Genomic DNA, 14,674 nt, shown 5'->3' with positions numbered 1-14,674 from the left:
AACAATTATTTATACTTAAAACGAATTTTTTAGGACGCAAAACATTAAACGATAATTTTGACCAAATAATATTTTATTGATCAACTGTATACATTAGAGAATAGTATATTTCAAAACATTTTTGTCAACCAACCTGACATTTACAGATAATACAATCATGCTGTAAACCTTCCTGTTCAAATCTAATTCATTAACTTATAGGTTATAGGCTCACCTGGATGAATGTTCGTACAGTTTATGGTGTTCATTTGTTTACAAAAATGTCCAGGGATGTAGCGGACATTTTAAAAGTGGGGGGACAGCTGTATGAGATCCAAAACTTTACGTTCATGTAACTATTAATCACCCGTTTCTAAATGATCTGTCTCTAAAAGTGAGGGGGACATATATGATGACAGGTTTCCCATGTTCTAGCCCCAATATATACCACCATTAAATTGAAATAGACTATTCAACTGCACATAATATAACATATTGTGTATCTTCATAAACGAGAGAGTGTTACATCAGGGATATGATAGTACCCAACACTACTATCAACATACAGTGAATATTTCACAGCCTACATTTGGAATGCACGTCACTCTACTGCCACATACAAACCCCTCATGATGAGTAGGGATGGGTTTCTGTGAACCAAGCGCTGCAATTGGTTTCGGTTATTAACATATATGTTTCTGATTGGGCAAAGCGCTCGTCAGTCAGTACGGTGCCGCGCTTACGTAAAATAATGGGCGGGTAAAGGCAGTGGAGGACAGAAAAAAACAAAAACAATCCGCCCGGGCGTCCATCTTGAATACTGTAAGCCAACGGTTACTGACAGCAACGGAGAGGGAAATAGCGATAAATTGAGTTCCGACCGCTCTAAAAAGTCCGCCGTCTGCGAACACCGGGACAGTACATTTTGAAGGATTACCTTTAGTGACCACATCTGTCATATCCGTCTCCTTTTTTGCGTCATATTCCCGACGGGGCTGATGAAGTTATTTCGGAGGCTGTACGTGCTAAGCTTTATCCAGCCGTCGACTTGTCTTAGTCCGAACGATTGTTTGGTTTAACTACTTACCTTTGCAGTTGTGGAGAAGCTTTGCGAGATCGCTAATTGCAGGTTTGAATCATTTACACCCGTAGCGAATGTAGATATAGCGCGTTGGCCATATTTAAGTCCTTCACTGTCAACTTGAGCTCGCGCGTGCGCTAAATCGTGCGCGTGACCCCATTTATTTCACTTTATCCATGATCTGTTGTACTACATACATTGTATTTAAACATTACGCGAATTAAGCGTGATGTGGAAACATCGTCTGGCGATGTTAATTTCATTTTTATCCCCGTAGACGTGCATGGATTTAGTGTACTGCCTGTGAGTTGTCGGGTGGGAGTGAACTGGAGGCATTGCTCTTCTTGAGATATTACGTTAGTTCATTTGCATTAATAATCAGCAGTATCTTTATATATGTTGATGGCGGGTTCTATGCAAAGCTTGTCCAGTTGGTCTGATTACTGGCAATGGGAGCTGGCCCATTTACTGAACGGCTTTATTGAACGGACTCGTTTATTCTGAGCGCGCGACAGTGCAACATTGTGTAGATACAGTATTATTCGTCCGCGTTGGAATTTCCTCGTTATTGGCATGGCTTTTAAAGCAAATTGCATGGACAGTCATTGTTGACTTTGTTTCTGAAAGCTCGAAATTTTTGAATCTCAAGTGGACACTTTGATGCCGCGTTTCACTCGCTGAATCCGAGGACTATAAACTGGCACTGGATTTGTGCACTGCCGTATATCTGTCACTGACTCGGTGACATGGATGTGTTTCACTGACTGCTTATCAGTAGTTTGAGGGGAAACTTGAATGCAAAGACTCTTGGATTTTGTAGGACAAGACAGAAGAGTGAAAAAATGGGACCTGCAACAAAGCTGGCATTCGGAGTGTTCCTCATCTCCTGCTCCTCAGGTGGGTAGTAATCTGTTTGACCCCTTTAAATGCAATACGCGCACGCACAGTGTGCATTTGTGTCATGACATATCTCTTTTTGTGTGTATGCATGTGCCACCGGAGGCTCTTTCTCGTGTTACTCCGCATTGAGATCGAATTCATTGGTTTCTCGTAAAATAGCTACACAACACCATATGAATATGATCTGAGCATGCACAACACAGAAGCAGCGATTTCTGCCAGGATTGAGCAGCTTATTTCTCTCAATAACTGGTTTGACAAGTATCCAACATGAAGACCTGCTCAGTGGAGTTGAGAAAACACTCTGGTGATGTGATCTGAACGTTCTGTTAATATTGACCAGTGTCATTGTGCTGGCTGCTGTTGCTGTTCATGCATGCATGCATGTTTTATATGTTGCATGTAAACCCCCTCTACTGGCAGATCTTATTTTTTTTTTGTTTTTTAATTATTCATGAAAAGGAATGTTACATTTATGTATATGAGTGGTTTAGGAAGGGGAAAAATCATTTGATGAGGCCGATGGCTAGGCCAAAGGTCTTATTTGCATGTGAGAACATTAGATAAGATAGGACAGATTACCTTGCATATTTGATCTACACCTTAATGATTATTTTTATTCAGTAGAATATTTAAGCAACAGCAAGTCAAAACAGTGGATGTTCCTCAACACACTCTGTGATCAAAGTTAGGATTTTACTTTTATTGCAAAATGTACAATAGGCACAGTTTGTGCCTGTACTCTGTGTTCCCACTACATCCCTCATCCTGCATCGCACTTGCCCACACAGCTCTGCACTCTTTTGGCTACACAGACAATTAATCAATAAAATGTTATATTTGAGCACATCGCTTCGGTATTTATATCAGTCTAAAGGTAGAAGTATTCAGGAGCTTCTGGGTAACATAAGAAACCATATCTTTTGGGTCACATTGCATATGCTCTCTCTGAGGAATCAGTGTAAACTAATGGGATGTGCACGTATAAACCATTATAGACCTCTGCTTGTAGTGATATGAGGAACCTTTCACCTGATTATGATTCCACCTGTGTTTATGGATGTTTAGAGCCGCTAGTAACTGATTTGTGCTGTATGTTTTGTTGTGTTCCAGAACTGAACGCCTATTAGAGTCACTTCAGTTTACTTCGTCTTTATGCTTGCATCTGTTCGGAAACCAGATATAATTGAACAGTTTGACTTTATTTGTTACATGTGATGTAAGCATTTGCAGAAGTTTTGCCCAGGCATGAGTTTATGACTGCTGAGAGAATTAAGTCTGAGCACTTGCCCAGTCGAATGTAAATTATGCCTTAAACGTCATGGCTCCTAAAATAAATCACAAGTGGCAGCATCTAACCAAAGCACACAGAGAAACTGTAAGCTTGAAGAGAAGTTTAAATGTATTCAATGGCAACTTTTCAGTGTAGCAAAAAGACAGAAACATAATGTTAATGGGCATTTTGTGTGTAGATATATTGTACTTGAGTTCATTTAGAAGCTGCAGTGCTGTTATCTGTTCTTGCTGTCGAATAGATTTTATGTTCGTTTGACGATAACATCAAAGATTTATTTTTTATTATTTTTATTTTTTAGTTTCCAGTCTAATCCTTTTACGAGCGATCAGATTGAATCATGTTCTCTTTGATTTCCCTTGAAATCATAGAATTACAGTTCAAAACCTTCCGCTTGTATCTGATACTGGTGCATCACAAATTCTCACTCGAGTTTTGCCATGGGACAAGCTACTTTTTGTAGATGGCAGCAGCAGAAGCTAGTAAACACCCAATATACCCAGCTAATATCTTTAGTACAACTTATAATGATGGTGATAGGATGCATAAGAAACACTGTATTATAATAACAATTATTATTAAATTATTGTTATTATTATTATTAACATTAGGCTATATTAAATATACATTGCTTACAGACATACATTTACAATGCATTGTGATGCTAGTGGTTACAATTGCCTTTCATCTCGTTTTACGCTTGAACGCTAAATGAATGCTTAAGTCTATTTAACTGAATGTATTGTAATTAGATCACAACATCAATGCTGTAAAAACAACCTTGTGGAATTCAAAATAGTCACATTAATCTTTCACCAGAAGTTTTAAAACTATAGCTTTGCATAGAGCCCATAGTTTTTGTTCAATAGTATAGTAATGCATTGGAATAAAAAATTGTGTTAGATGCATTGTGGTGCAATATGTTTTCATGAAGCAACTGAAAAGTCACTTTATTATCACTAATACTACTCCTATTATTGTTTCTAGTTGTTAATAATAACGATAATATGTTGTGCTTTGAGCTCGCTTTGCCTCATGATCTTCTGTATGAAGGCAACTTTCACACATCACTTTCAAATTTAGTTCCTCTGTTTTCTTTTTTGTTGCAAATATTTACCGACTATTAAAAGTACATGTGGTGGTCAGCTGTTTTTCACGAGAGCTTTGATGGAGTTGAGTAGCTTGCAAAATTCACTTTGCGTGCCTCTTGGATTTGCGTCTTGGTTTGCATTAAAATGACGCATTTACGCAGAGTGGGTTGTGTCCTTTTGATTGTGTTCATGCTTTTGACTACATCATGACCGGTGTGTAGAATAGAAGTAATGGTGGTTCCTCTTCCAGTGTCTTATTCGTTGAAATCTATTGGCACAGCTGTTGTGGGTAGGAGAGCCTACATTTATTTCCCTTGTATAACACCCGGGCAGCTTAGCTGGGGTCATTGTGCAGCAGCACGACTTCTGAAACAAATTGCCAAAACAAAGATCCTACTGTGCTGTGGATAATATACATTTGCTGTAGAAATCCTCTTTTGTGCAGTCACAACAGCGTTGCTGATGGGCAGATCGATAAATGTGCATTTGAATTCTACAGTAGCTGTTTTTAGTCTTGAGACTACATGATGAAAACTATTTTTTACTTTTGTACTTATGTAAACTAGTTCAGGGCTAGTTGATGGTCACAAACTATTGCTTAACGCTCAATTTTTATCTCATTTATTTTTGACCTGTCTAGTATATTGTGCTAATTTAATCTTTTTATAAGGCGATTTTGTTAAACACAGAATCATTTCACCTCATAGCCCATTTGAAGCACTAAGTCTATTTGTTCTGGGTTTAATAGTTAACTAGGGGTCAGTTCACTATTTATTTGCAAACTGTAACTGATTAGATCTAGGCGTTGTGTATGCTTCAGTGCCTTTATTGTTAATGATCAAGAAATTCAGTGGAACACTGCACGGAATTGAAGCCTGGGATAAGATTGTAACTCTGTTATTATTATTATCATCTTAAATGATTATGCTAACTGTTCTTCTGACTCGCATGGATTAGCAAATGGCTTTTTTTTAAAGCTACTAAACAAATAGTGCATTTTCATATAAATCTATTTAATGCACTCTGTGCTTCTGACAGCATTGCACAAGTGTGAGATGGAAAAGTGTTGGTTAGTAAATTAAACAATTACTTGCCAGATTGTGAGACTGGTCAATAATAAAGACTAATTATATACTTTCAGAAGGAAGCGTTGTGTTCTTTTACACATGAGCCGATTATGATCCGCTGATTCCAGCCACTCATATCAGCTTGATGCACAGTTAACACGTTTTGATGTGAGCTTGGGTGCCATACTACGCATCAGAACGTCAACGGCAGGGCAGCATGTGTGAATGTCGATCTCGACGGCTATCTGAACGTGCAGCGTTGTTGGCAAGGAGGCTGGAGTGAATTCTCATGCTCTGATGTGAATTCAGTCATATCATGTAAATATCTATGTAGTGTCAGCATTATTCTTAATGTATAATTCTATTTGTTTAGCTGTTTATAATTAAAGGAAAAGCGGATTTTCCTCTGTGCCAAGAAACCAAGCTAATATTGTGTTGCTTGTTCAAACTATTTATTTAAAATGAGCTGAAACAACACAATTCCTGAGATTTTTTTGTTTTGGGACAACTTAATTTTTTACGTTCATTCATTTATTCATTCATTTTCTTGTCGGCTTAGTCCCGTTATTAATCTGGGGTCGCCACAGCGGAATGAACCACCAACTTATCCAGCATATGTTTTACGCAGCGGATGCTCTTTCTGCTGCAACTCATTTCTGGGAAACATCCATACACACTCATACACTACGGACAATTTAGTCTACCCAATTCACCTTTACCTCATATCTTTAGACTGTGTGGGGAAACCGGAGCACCCAGAGGAAACCCATGCGAACACAGGGAGAACATGCAAACTCCAAACAGAAACGCCAACTGACCCAGCCAAGGCTGAACCAGTGACCTTGCTGTGAGGCGACAGCACTACCTACTATGCCTCTTGTGTCGCCCTTTTTATGTTCAATCTACTTAAATTAGTTAAAGGTTCTGTGAAGTGCTTTAAAATGTACCTTTATTATTCAGTGTTTGACGAATTTTAACTGAACAATATAGAGAGGGTGGGACATAGAGTAGCTTCTCCCCGTTTAAAAAAAAAAACAGCCAATCGCATTTCTTTTTATCTCATCTACGCCAGTGAGAGTGGTTGATCTCAAGCGCATCAAGTGAAAAGTTTTTAAAAGGGGCTGAACATGTCAGATGCTAGAGATTGTTTGATCGTTTGATTTGATGATTTGATTTGATCAACGTTTGAGAAAATGTCGTATGATGTGAAAATAATTGTTGATCGATTTAGGCGGAAATGACAAACTGCAAGCTTTACATGTTTATATTTGTTTAATATCTTTTAAACATGAATTTTGTCACTTTTTTGGAGCACACTAGCTATGTACTTAAAACGAACAGACTGAAACTAACATCTAAAAAAATATATTTTAATTTCACAAGACCTTATTAAGTTAACTTAATTGATTTTTGAATGAACTGTGTAACCCTGTATTTTTTACAGTGATGTTTAGTACTACTGAAATTGTATTGCTATGCAAAAACAAAACTGAAATTTACAATGTTGTTATAATTACTGTTAATATTATTTATCAAAATATATTTATTTCGTAGCTAAATAGGTTTGTGTTGTTCCTAGCTGATCAAATGCCTGGTTTACTGGGGCACACTTTACAAGCGTGAATTCTTGTTGCATTAGAAAGAGAACATGCAAAAAAAAGTAGGTGCCTTACTGTACTTGACCTTAGTCTTCCTTAGTTGTTTATCTCAGTAAAGTATCTTTACCCAGATGTAATCAGTGTTCTCGGCTGCACCATGTTTCTTTAATGCCAATTGGATGGATGTTTTCGGCCTGATATCAAATGTCTGTATGAACCCATGTGCTGTGCAGTTTGTCGCATTGTTATAAAACTATACTCATTCACCCCATTTAGTCAAGTCACAGCAGTAATATTCAAGCAGAAGGTTAGACAGGATAGAAAAGAACAATTGACTTTTCATACCCTGATAGAGAGGTTTGAAAATGGAAAGTCCTTCTATTAAAATGATTCTGTATTGATCTGTGGGATGTTGATGCAGAACACATCCTATTTTTTATTATATTTATCTGCATATTTATTTTGCCTGAAGGGCTAATGTGTGATTGATAGCTTGACCTTGTGTTGCTTCGCAGTGTATTTTGATCCTCACCAACTGGACTTCCATGACATAGGCAGGTTGCAGCCACTGTTGCCCAAGATGCAGATGCCTCTGTGAATAATTTACAACCCCGGTTGACCACTGCTGACGGAAGGGCTATTTGAAATCAAATGTGCTACTTTTGTCCTCTAACACTCTGCTTTGACCTGCGCTATAGTTTTCCTGTTTCTTTGTGAACGATGATTTTGTGCTTAAATAGTGATCGAGTAAATACATAAATCAAACCAACAGTTTCTCACAGAAACAGTTGACGTGTTTAGGGCTTTTAGTTCTGCTTGGCCTAAATATTCTCTGTGTGAATGATTTTTCAAAGGATAGCAGATTAAACCTGTCATCCCTGGACGTGTTTTCAACCTCTGAACAAGACTGTTTTCATAAATGTTTTGTTACATATTTACACATGAATTTCACACATCCTCCAACAACTTGCTGTGTGATACAATGTCAGGTTGCTTACTGACAGCTAGGTGCAGTAACAAAGACTGATCCAGCAGTTTTTTTTTTTATGTGAGCGTTCATGTGAGACTTCATAGATCTGTGATCTTGCTCAGCCAGTCCTGTAACAGTGGCTGATTGAACAGGGTGGAAGGAAATCAAAGCAGATTAAAGGGGTTTTCTGCAGAAAGTGTGTTAAATATGAATTACGCTTACATTGCTGGTCTATACTTTATTGGTTAGTGATGTGTGCAGATCTGTGCTTATTAAATTTATATGAAAAGTTTAAGTTAGTTAACTGACAGAATATATGATGTATCGGTGAGCAATTTCGCATATAAATGTATTTTTCCACGTAAAATATGTTATTGTAACTTTGTATGTACCAATTTTCTGATATGCAGATTCTGAGTATCAGGTGATACTGTTTTGATTCCAGTGGTTTTGTTTTTTTGAATATCTATTATTATACCACTAAATGCATACTACTTTGTTATAGATAAAAACAGACATTAAAAATATGTATAACACATATGTGGTTGCTGCAAAAAATGTTAAATATTTATATTCATGGTGGGCTATTCATATTGCAGAGATCTGTGATTAGGCACACAGCCAAAACATTATTGAGTGTGGACCTTCTTGGTACTTGTCAACCGAAATTAGAGATATAAAACCTATTTGTTATTTGAGATAATTTTTAAAAATGTATATTTTGCTGTCCATCCATCAATTATGTCCAGTGTTTGATTAATAGTGGCATAAAAAGCTGGTGATGTAATGGACAACAAATCTCACAGTTCGCATCACATTATATTTTTTTAGGGTGCTTTCACATCTGTAGTTCGCTTTATTTGGTCCGCACCAAGGCTAATAAATGATACATTGTTGTATATTCTGCCGTCTTTGGGTCGTTTTCACACCACACTGCTGGCTTTGGTCCGAACCAGTTGAAACGAACCAAAATGCAGTCATCTGACAAAATCCACATCTCTCATTGGCCAGATGTTGTTGAACATATTTCCTAAACTGCTCATTGATTGGTCAGAATTCATGTGTGGGAAAATGCCAATGAACTCCCGCAGGTAAACAAAACCGGCAGACACAAAATGTTGCATTTTACTATGAAGGGACGACTGCACTGACTGATTGTATCTCTGCTTTAGACAAACTATACATTTCGAGAATGAAGCGCGGCCACGGCTGGAAAACAGTGTTTTATTATATTGCTCGTCACTTCAGCAGGAGGCGTGAATTAATTTAGCTAAACTGCGATATGCTCATCTTGTGGAAATATTACCAACGATCCATCAGGTAATGTTTTCGCCTCCCAATTTCTGTTGGTAAAGCGCTGTCAACTAATATTTTTCCTCCATATGCCATAATGCACGGCTACGGCAGCTGTATTAGTCCCAAAGGCGCTGTACTTCTTGCGGTTGGACCTGTTTTAGTACGGATCATATTCTCACCCCAAACGAACCGCTCCAGGGTTTGTTTGAAAGCGTACCGAGACCACCTCTTCAAGCAGGTCTCGGTACGCTTATTTGGTCCGCTCTTAGTGCGCACTCGAGTACGATTGCTGCATTCTCACCTGCCCAAACGATCCACATCAAAAGGGAAAACGAACTCTAGTGTGATTCAATCGAACTAAATAAGGGAGGTGTGAAAGCACCCTTAGTCATGGATCGGACCATTTATTGGATCAGCCGAAAAGGGGAGGAGAATGTATTTGCTTTCCATTTATTACAAAAACAGTAGTGCAAGAAACTTTTGATTTTAACAAACAGAGCTTAGAACCTGTAATTGTATTAAAAATAATATTGTAGAAATAATAATAAATTGTAAATTATTCAGTACTGTGAAAAATTCACTGTTAATACTACTACTACTGTTGCTAACAACAATAAGTGTATAAAGGGTATATTTGAAATAACCATATATTTAAATGTATATTTAGTCTCATTTTCAATAATTGATTTGTTATCCACTTATAAAACTGCATGTTTCATTACATCATTTTTGAAGAATTATTCAGTGGCATATTTTAGATGGCCACCATTTGGTTAAATAATGTAATTGCTGCCTACAACTTTCATTTTTGAGTGTTGTTAAATGCACATGATGTTGATTTTAATCTTTATCATAATCATCATGATTTTATCTAAACTATAAACTGTTATCCCAGTACTTCTGTGTTATTTCACTGTTTGTAACTTCATAAATAAATCACAAAAGACTAAAGACCGTTTAGGATTAATAAACAAATGCAAATCGCAATTATTTGCATATCCTGATCTTTTCATGTGCAGTTTACACTGAATGCATTAATGCAGGTTAAACAGGTAGTGACAGAAAACATCTAAGAAACCCATCACATCTTGAATAACCTACCACAACTTCTTCCGTCATCATTATATTTTACAGGTAAGCCTAAATGATTTCATACATGTGATCTGAATGACGCTAGAGGTGATCTCTCTGCGATCTTTACAAATTTAGGATTAATCTACAAGCAAACAAAAAAAGTATTCATCCGCGGTTCACATGTGCTCTGAAATGTTGGTTGTGATCTGTTACACCCCAAATAGCTGTTGTCTCTTTAAGACCCCATGTCCAGATAAACTTTCACTTTCATATTAAGTTTGCTTTGCACTAAAACTGACCAGAATGGTATTTCTACACGTAAGAAATAAGTATTTGGCAGCAGCAAACATGAAATTTTTGGTCACTACTGTGGCTGAGGAGAACCAATAACTTACTTAGGCTGAGGAGATGGCACTTTCAGTGACCCATTTTTAGTTCCTCATTAAACACGTCAAGCTGTTATGTCTGTTACGTCACATTGAGGCTGTGTTTACATGGCTTTTCATGGCTTTTCATTTTAAAGGGCATAACTTTTGTTGCAGTTGTATGTGGCATCCTCATCACTATTGTGGGTTTGATGGCACTTGAAAGCAGAACCATTTTAATTTGAAAACAGACTTTTAGAAACGAGGGCGTGGCTATGCACATTCGCACCCTGATTGGGCCATCTAGGTTATTCTTTATTCTTCATGAAGCCCAGCTTATATGACCAACACACATATTTCTATTTCATTTTTGTTAATAAAGATTTACTCTGTCCTGTATCAATGTCCTGTGGTGTGTAAGGTGGCAGGTAGGGGTGCAGGGGCTTACAGAGGGGGCCTGGTTGGGGGGTTCACTATATGAGTAATGCAGTTCATATATATAGGGGGCGAATTTTATTTTAATTTTATTTAATTTTTTTTCTTGATTTCTTGATTTGAATATTAATACAACACGAATGTATATGCAATCAGTTTTAACTTGTCAAACAATACATACAGTAAAAAATGTTTTTTTTTTAAGTTAGACACAAAATCTAACTTAAATTTACAAATACTTATTCTCAGGAAAACTAGTTAATAACAAGAAGCACCCCAAAAACAAGTGATTATGTCTTCATTAGGTTAAAGGCTTATAAACAGATGTTGGTTAATTGTCTAACTGGTTAATTGTTAATTGTCCAACAGATGTTGGTTAATTGTCTAACTTGCCTGTCAAGATAATAAATGTTTTTGTTCGATATATTGTCAGAAATTGCTGTGATAAGCGATATTATTGTCATTTTGAGATAATTTTATACAGCTGATTATGTAATGATAATATAAAAGCATAATAATGCAAATGGCCATAATTATTTTATATTTATATTTATTTATATCTATAATTTTAACTGAAGGTAAATATATATTTTCCATTAAATGTTCTATTAGGTAAATGGTAAATTAACAATCACCAGGGACGTAAAAATATCATTGTAAAATGGCTTTAATATTATTTGTGAAAATGTATATTCCAATTCCTAAAAATATTGTGGTCATCTCCAAGTCTATCTATTTGATGACTGTCTTATTGACTCTGTTTGAGTTTATTTTTAAAATATGCAGGAATTTTTCAAAAATTCACTTCATTCCAACAGAATCTGGCTTTAAACATTTCTTGGAAAAAACTTCACAGACATGAATGCCAGGAAGTGCGTTTGTAATGTTAAAGTGCAAGGTCTCACACTGCATGAGAGGGCTTTTGTCTGAGCTTCTCAATAGAAGCACAGCCTAAGATGCATTTATGCAGTGAAAAGTTCTTTAAAAAGACCCTTTGTTGTGGTTATATGAGAGGACTTATACCTGAGGGTCAGCATTTATTTGCAGCATTGTGTTCTTATTGATTCATTATATTTATAATGTATATGTTATATTTGCAGTATTAAATTTCGTGAATATAATATATCAATAAATATCCAATGTCCATATAAATGCTGATCCTGCTGAAAAAGTATAAACTCTCACAATTAACCATGAGAAGTTATTTAATTTATAGCATCTTACGTAATAATTTCATAGTTATATAAAGGTTTGGACTTTTGAAAAACTTCGGCAGTTCAAATCCATGACATTTACTGTGGTCAAAACGAGATGAAATTGCAAAATTACTGAAACTATGTTGAGATGACTTAGATTATTAATGAAATTTGTCTTTTTTTATTCTAAAGTACTGACATACTTAGAATAAAAAAGACATACTTAGAATTTAAAAAAAAATAGAAATGGCAATGTCCCTACAGTCATGTACAGACAGTGTAATAAAAATAACACATAATTTAATAGCAAATTCTGTAGTACATTTTAAGAATTTTATATTTATATTTTAAGACAATATATTATATAATTATATTGTTAAATTAATTATTTATATCTCACTTTGAATGAATGGAGACTTAACTGCTGCTTTTCCACTATCCTGCCGAATATTTCTAAGAACAGTCAGGTAAGGTTCAAGTTTTATTACCATGTGAGCCTGGTGACACGGCACAGTTACAAATCATTTACTCTGAACTCTAGAATTCTATTTATTTACTTTTGGTTATTCAAAAAAATAACTATCAGGAAACAAATTTCAAAAAAAGGAGTCTTCAAAACGTAAAAATCTGAATATCATTTGTATTGCATTCCAGTGAGCTTGCCTATCAACCTCCCCTATGGAAATAAAACCATATGCATGCTGACTGGCTATAATCAGCATGTAATAGAATGGTTAAGCAAACAGAATCATTCAGCTCGATATACTGGAAAAGTACATAATCAAAGTTTTTTGAACAAATCTCTTCAATTATTCAGGGACAAATAAAAATTATTAGTCACCACTTATTAACATAATGTAATTAATATGATCTCATTTGCATTGATTTTGCAGTCTTTTGACCATGCAGATCTACTTAATACACCACAGTGGTGACAGTTGTGAGATGGCATGGATGATACAGAGCTCCTCATACCAGCTTCCTCCTCTATTCCGGCCCAGTTTACTCTTGCCATGAAACTGCATCTTAAGTAATTTGATAGCTATCTGATTGCAATTCAATTGTCCAAGACCACATAAAAGCACTTGGGTGTGTTTACATGGACAATTTTATGTGTTTTAAACCAATAGAGTAGCAATTGTATAGCAATATGATTACTCAACACTTCTTTTAATGGCAAATGCAATGAGGCCCAGGTGACTGATGCACATTTTGTGTTCATATACTTGTCTTTTGTTGCATTCAGTTGTGATGAGTACTGACATCTGCAACATTATCGAAGCAACCAGTAAAAAATTCATATCTGATCACATACAAATGTCTGGGCATTCAGGATTTTTTTGGGGCTTTTTTGAAGACGTTCTGTGCGTTTTGCTCTTAATAACACACAACAAAACAGTGAGAAAACAGCAGTTAAGAAAGCAGCTGGTTATAATGAGGTGGATATGTTTGTACTAGATCTACATCTACTCATGTTAGGTTACTAGGAATGCTCCGATCAAGATTTGTGCAGCCGATACGGAGTAACAATTCTAATTCTTTAACCTTTATAAAACTTTGCCATTGCATAAGCACAATTACCCTTCAAGTATAAGATCTTGCCTTGCCTAAGATAATGAATTAAGGATATTTCATACATGTAATGGAAGGAAGCAGCTTTACAAAAGGAAAATAGATAAAACCAATAAAAAAATATGGTAAGAAAAATGACTAAATGCAATTTGGAAACATTGCACATTTGTTGTAGAGCTGCTGATTCATAACCCGGATGCATCTTTCTCTGCTTGTAAACTTCTAAACAAACACCTGCGATCGGTTCATTAGATTAGCCAGATTAACAAGTACCGGTCGAATCGTGAAATTTGATTATCGGCCAATCGATTGGAGCATCCCTACAGGTTACAATAATGCAGTAAATTTAGGATTTTATGCCATAGATTGCTTAACAGCTTTGTTTTGAGATTTATATTATTTAACACAAAAAATGGTATCATTGCAGCTCTCAAATATAATTATACATTTAATTTTTCTGCTTTAATACCTCCCTAGTGTGGAAATTTTTCGTTTTATATTATTTATTAGTTCATGCAAAACTTGAGTATATTAAATTGATCATATAATTTGCACTGAATAAAGCTTCATGTAGCTCTAGATTTCTTTTTTTATGTATAAAATTATTTTAAGATACTCTTGATACTCTTGTGTGAATTAAAAAAAGATTACATATAAAATACCTCAAAACTTACCAATTAACTGGTGCAATAGTCTGTAGTTTGTTAATCGTTGCAATAACTGTTCTAATCATTTGTCAAAGTAATTGTTTGTTGT

General features: G+C 35.8%; 1 protein-coding gene and 1 long non-coding RNA gene across 5 annotated transcripts in view; one reads left to right on the top strand and one right to left on the bottom strand.

The window, feature by feature from the left end:
* The first annotated feature begins 785 nt into the window (after positions 1–785).
* acvr2aa (activin A receptor type 2Aa) overlaps positions 786–14,674 on the top strand; it is a 64,416-nt gene continuing 50,527 nt past the window's right edge. For 3 of the 4 annotated variants that reach the window (XM_087266496.1, XM_087266495.1, XM_087266494.1), the window contains exon 1: positions 786–1,957. In XM_087266496.1, the coding sequence (XP_087122622.1) occupies positions 1,903–1,957 (55 nt within the window). In that variant the 5' untranslated portion in view covers positions 786–1,902. 4 annotated transcript variants of the gene reach the window in all.
* On the bottom strand, positions 2,385–8,532 carry LOC147842375 (uncharacterized). Its single transcript, XR_015499436.1, has 2 exons — positions 5,833–8,532; positions 2,385–5,773 (listed from the first exon to the last, which is right to left on the bottom strand). It is a non-coding gene; the product is annotated as an uncharacterized LOC147842375 (long non-coding RNA).

This window comes from Danio rerio, chromosome 9, assembly GCF_052040795.2.
Source record: "Danio rerio strain M-AB ecotype USA chromosome 9, GRCz13ab, whole genome shotgun sequence".
Taxonomy (NCBI): Eukaryota; Metazoa; Chordata; class Actinopteri; order Cypriniformes; family Danionidae; genus Danio; species Danio rerio.
This window is presented reverse-complemented; position numbering and strand designations above follow the sequence as displayed.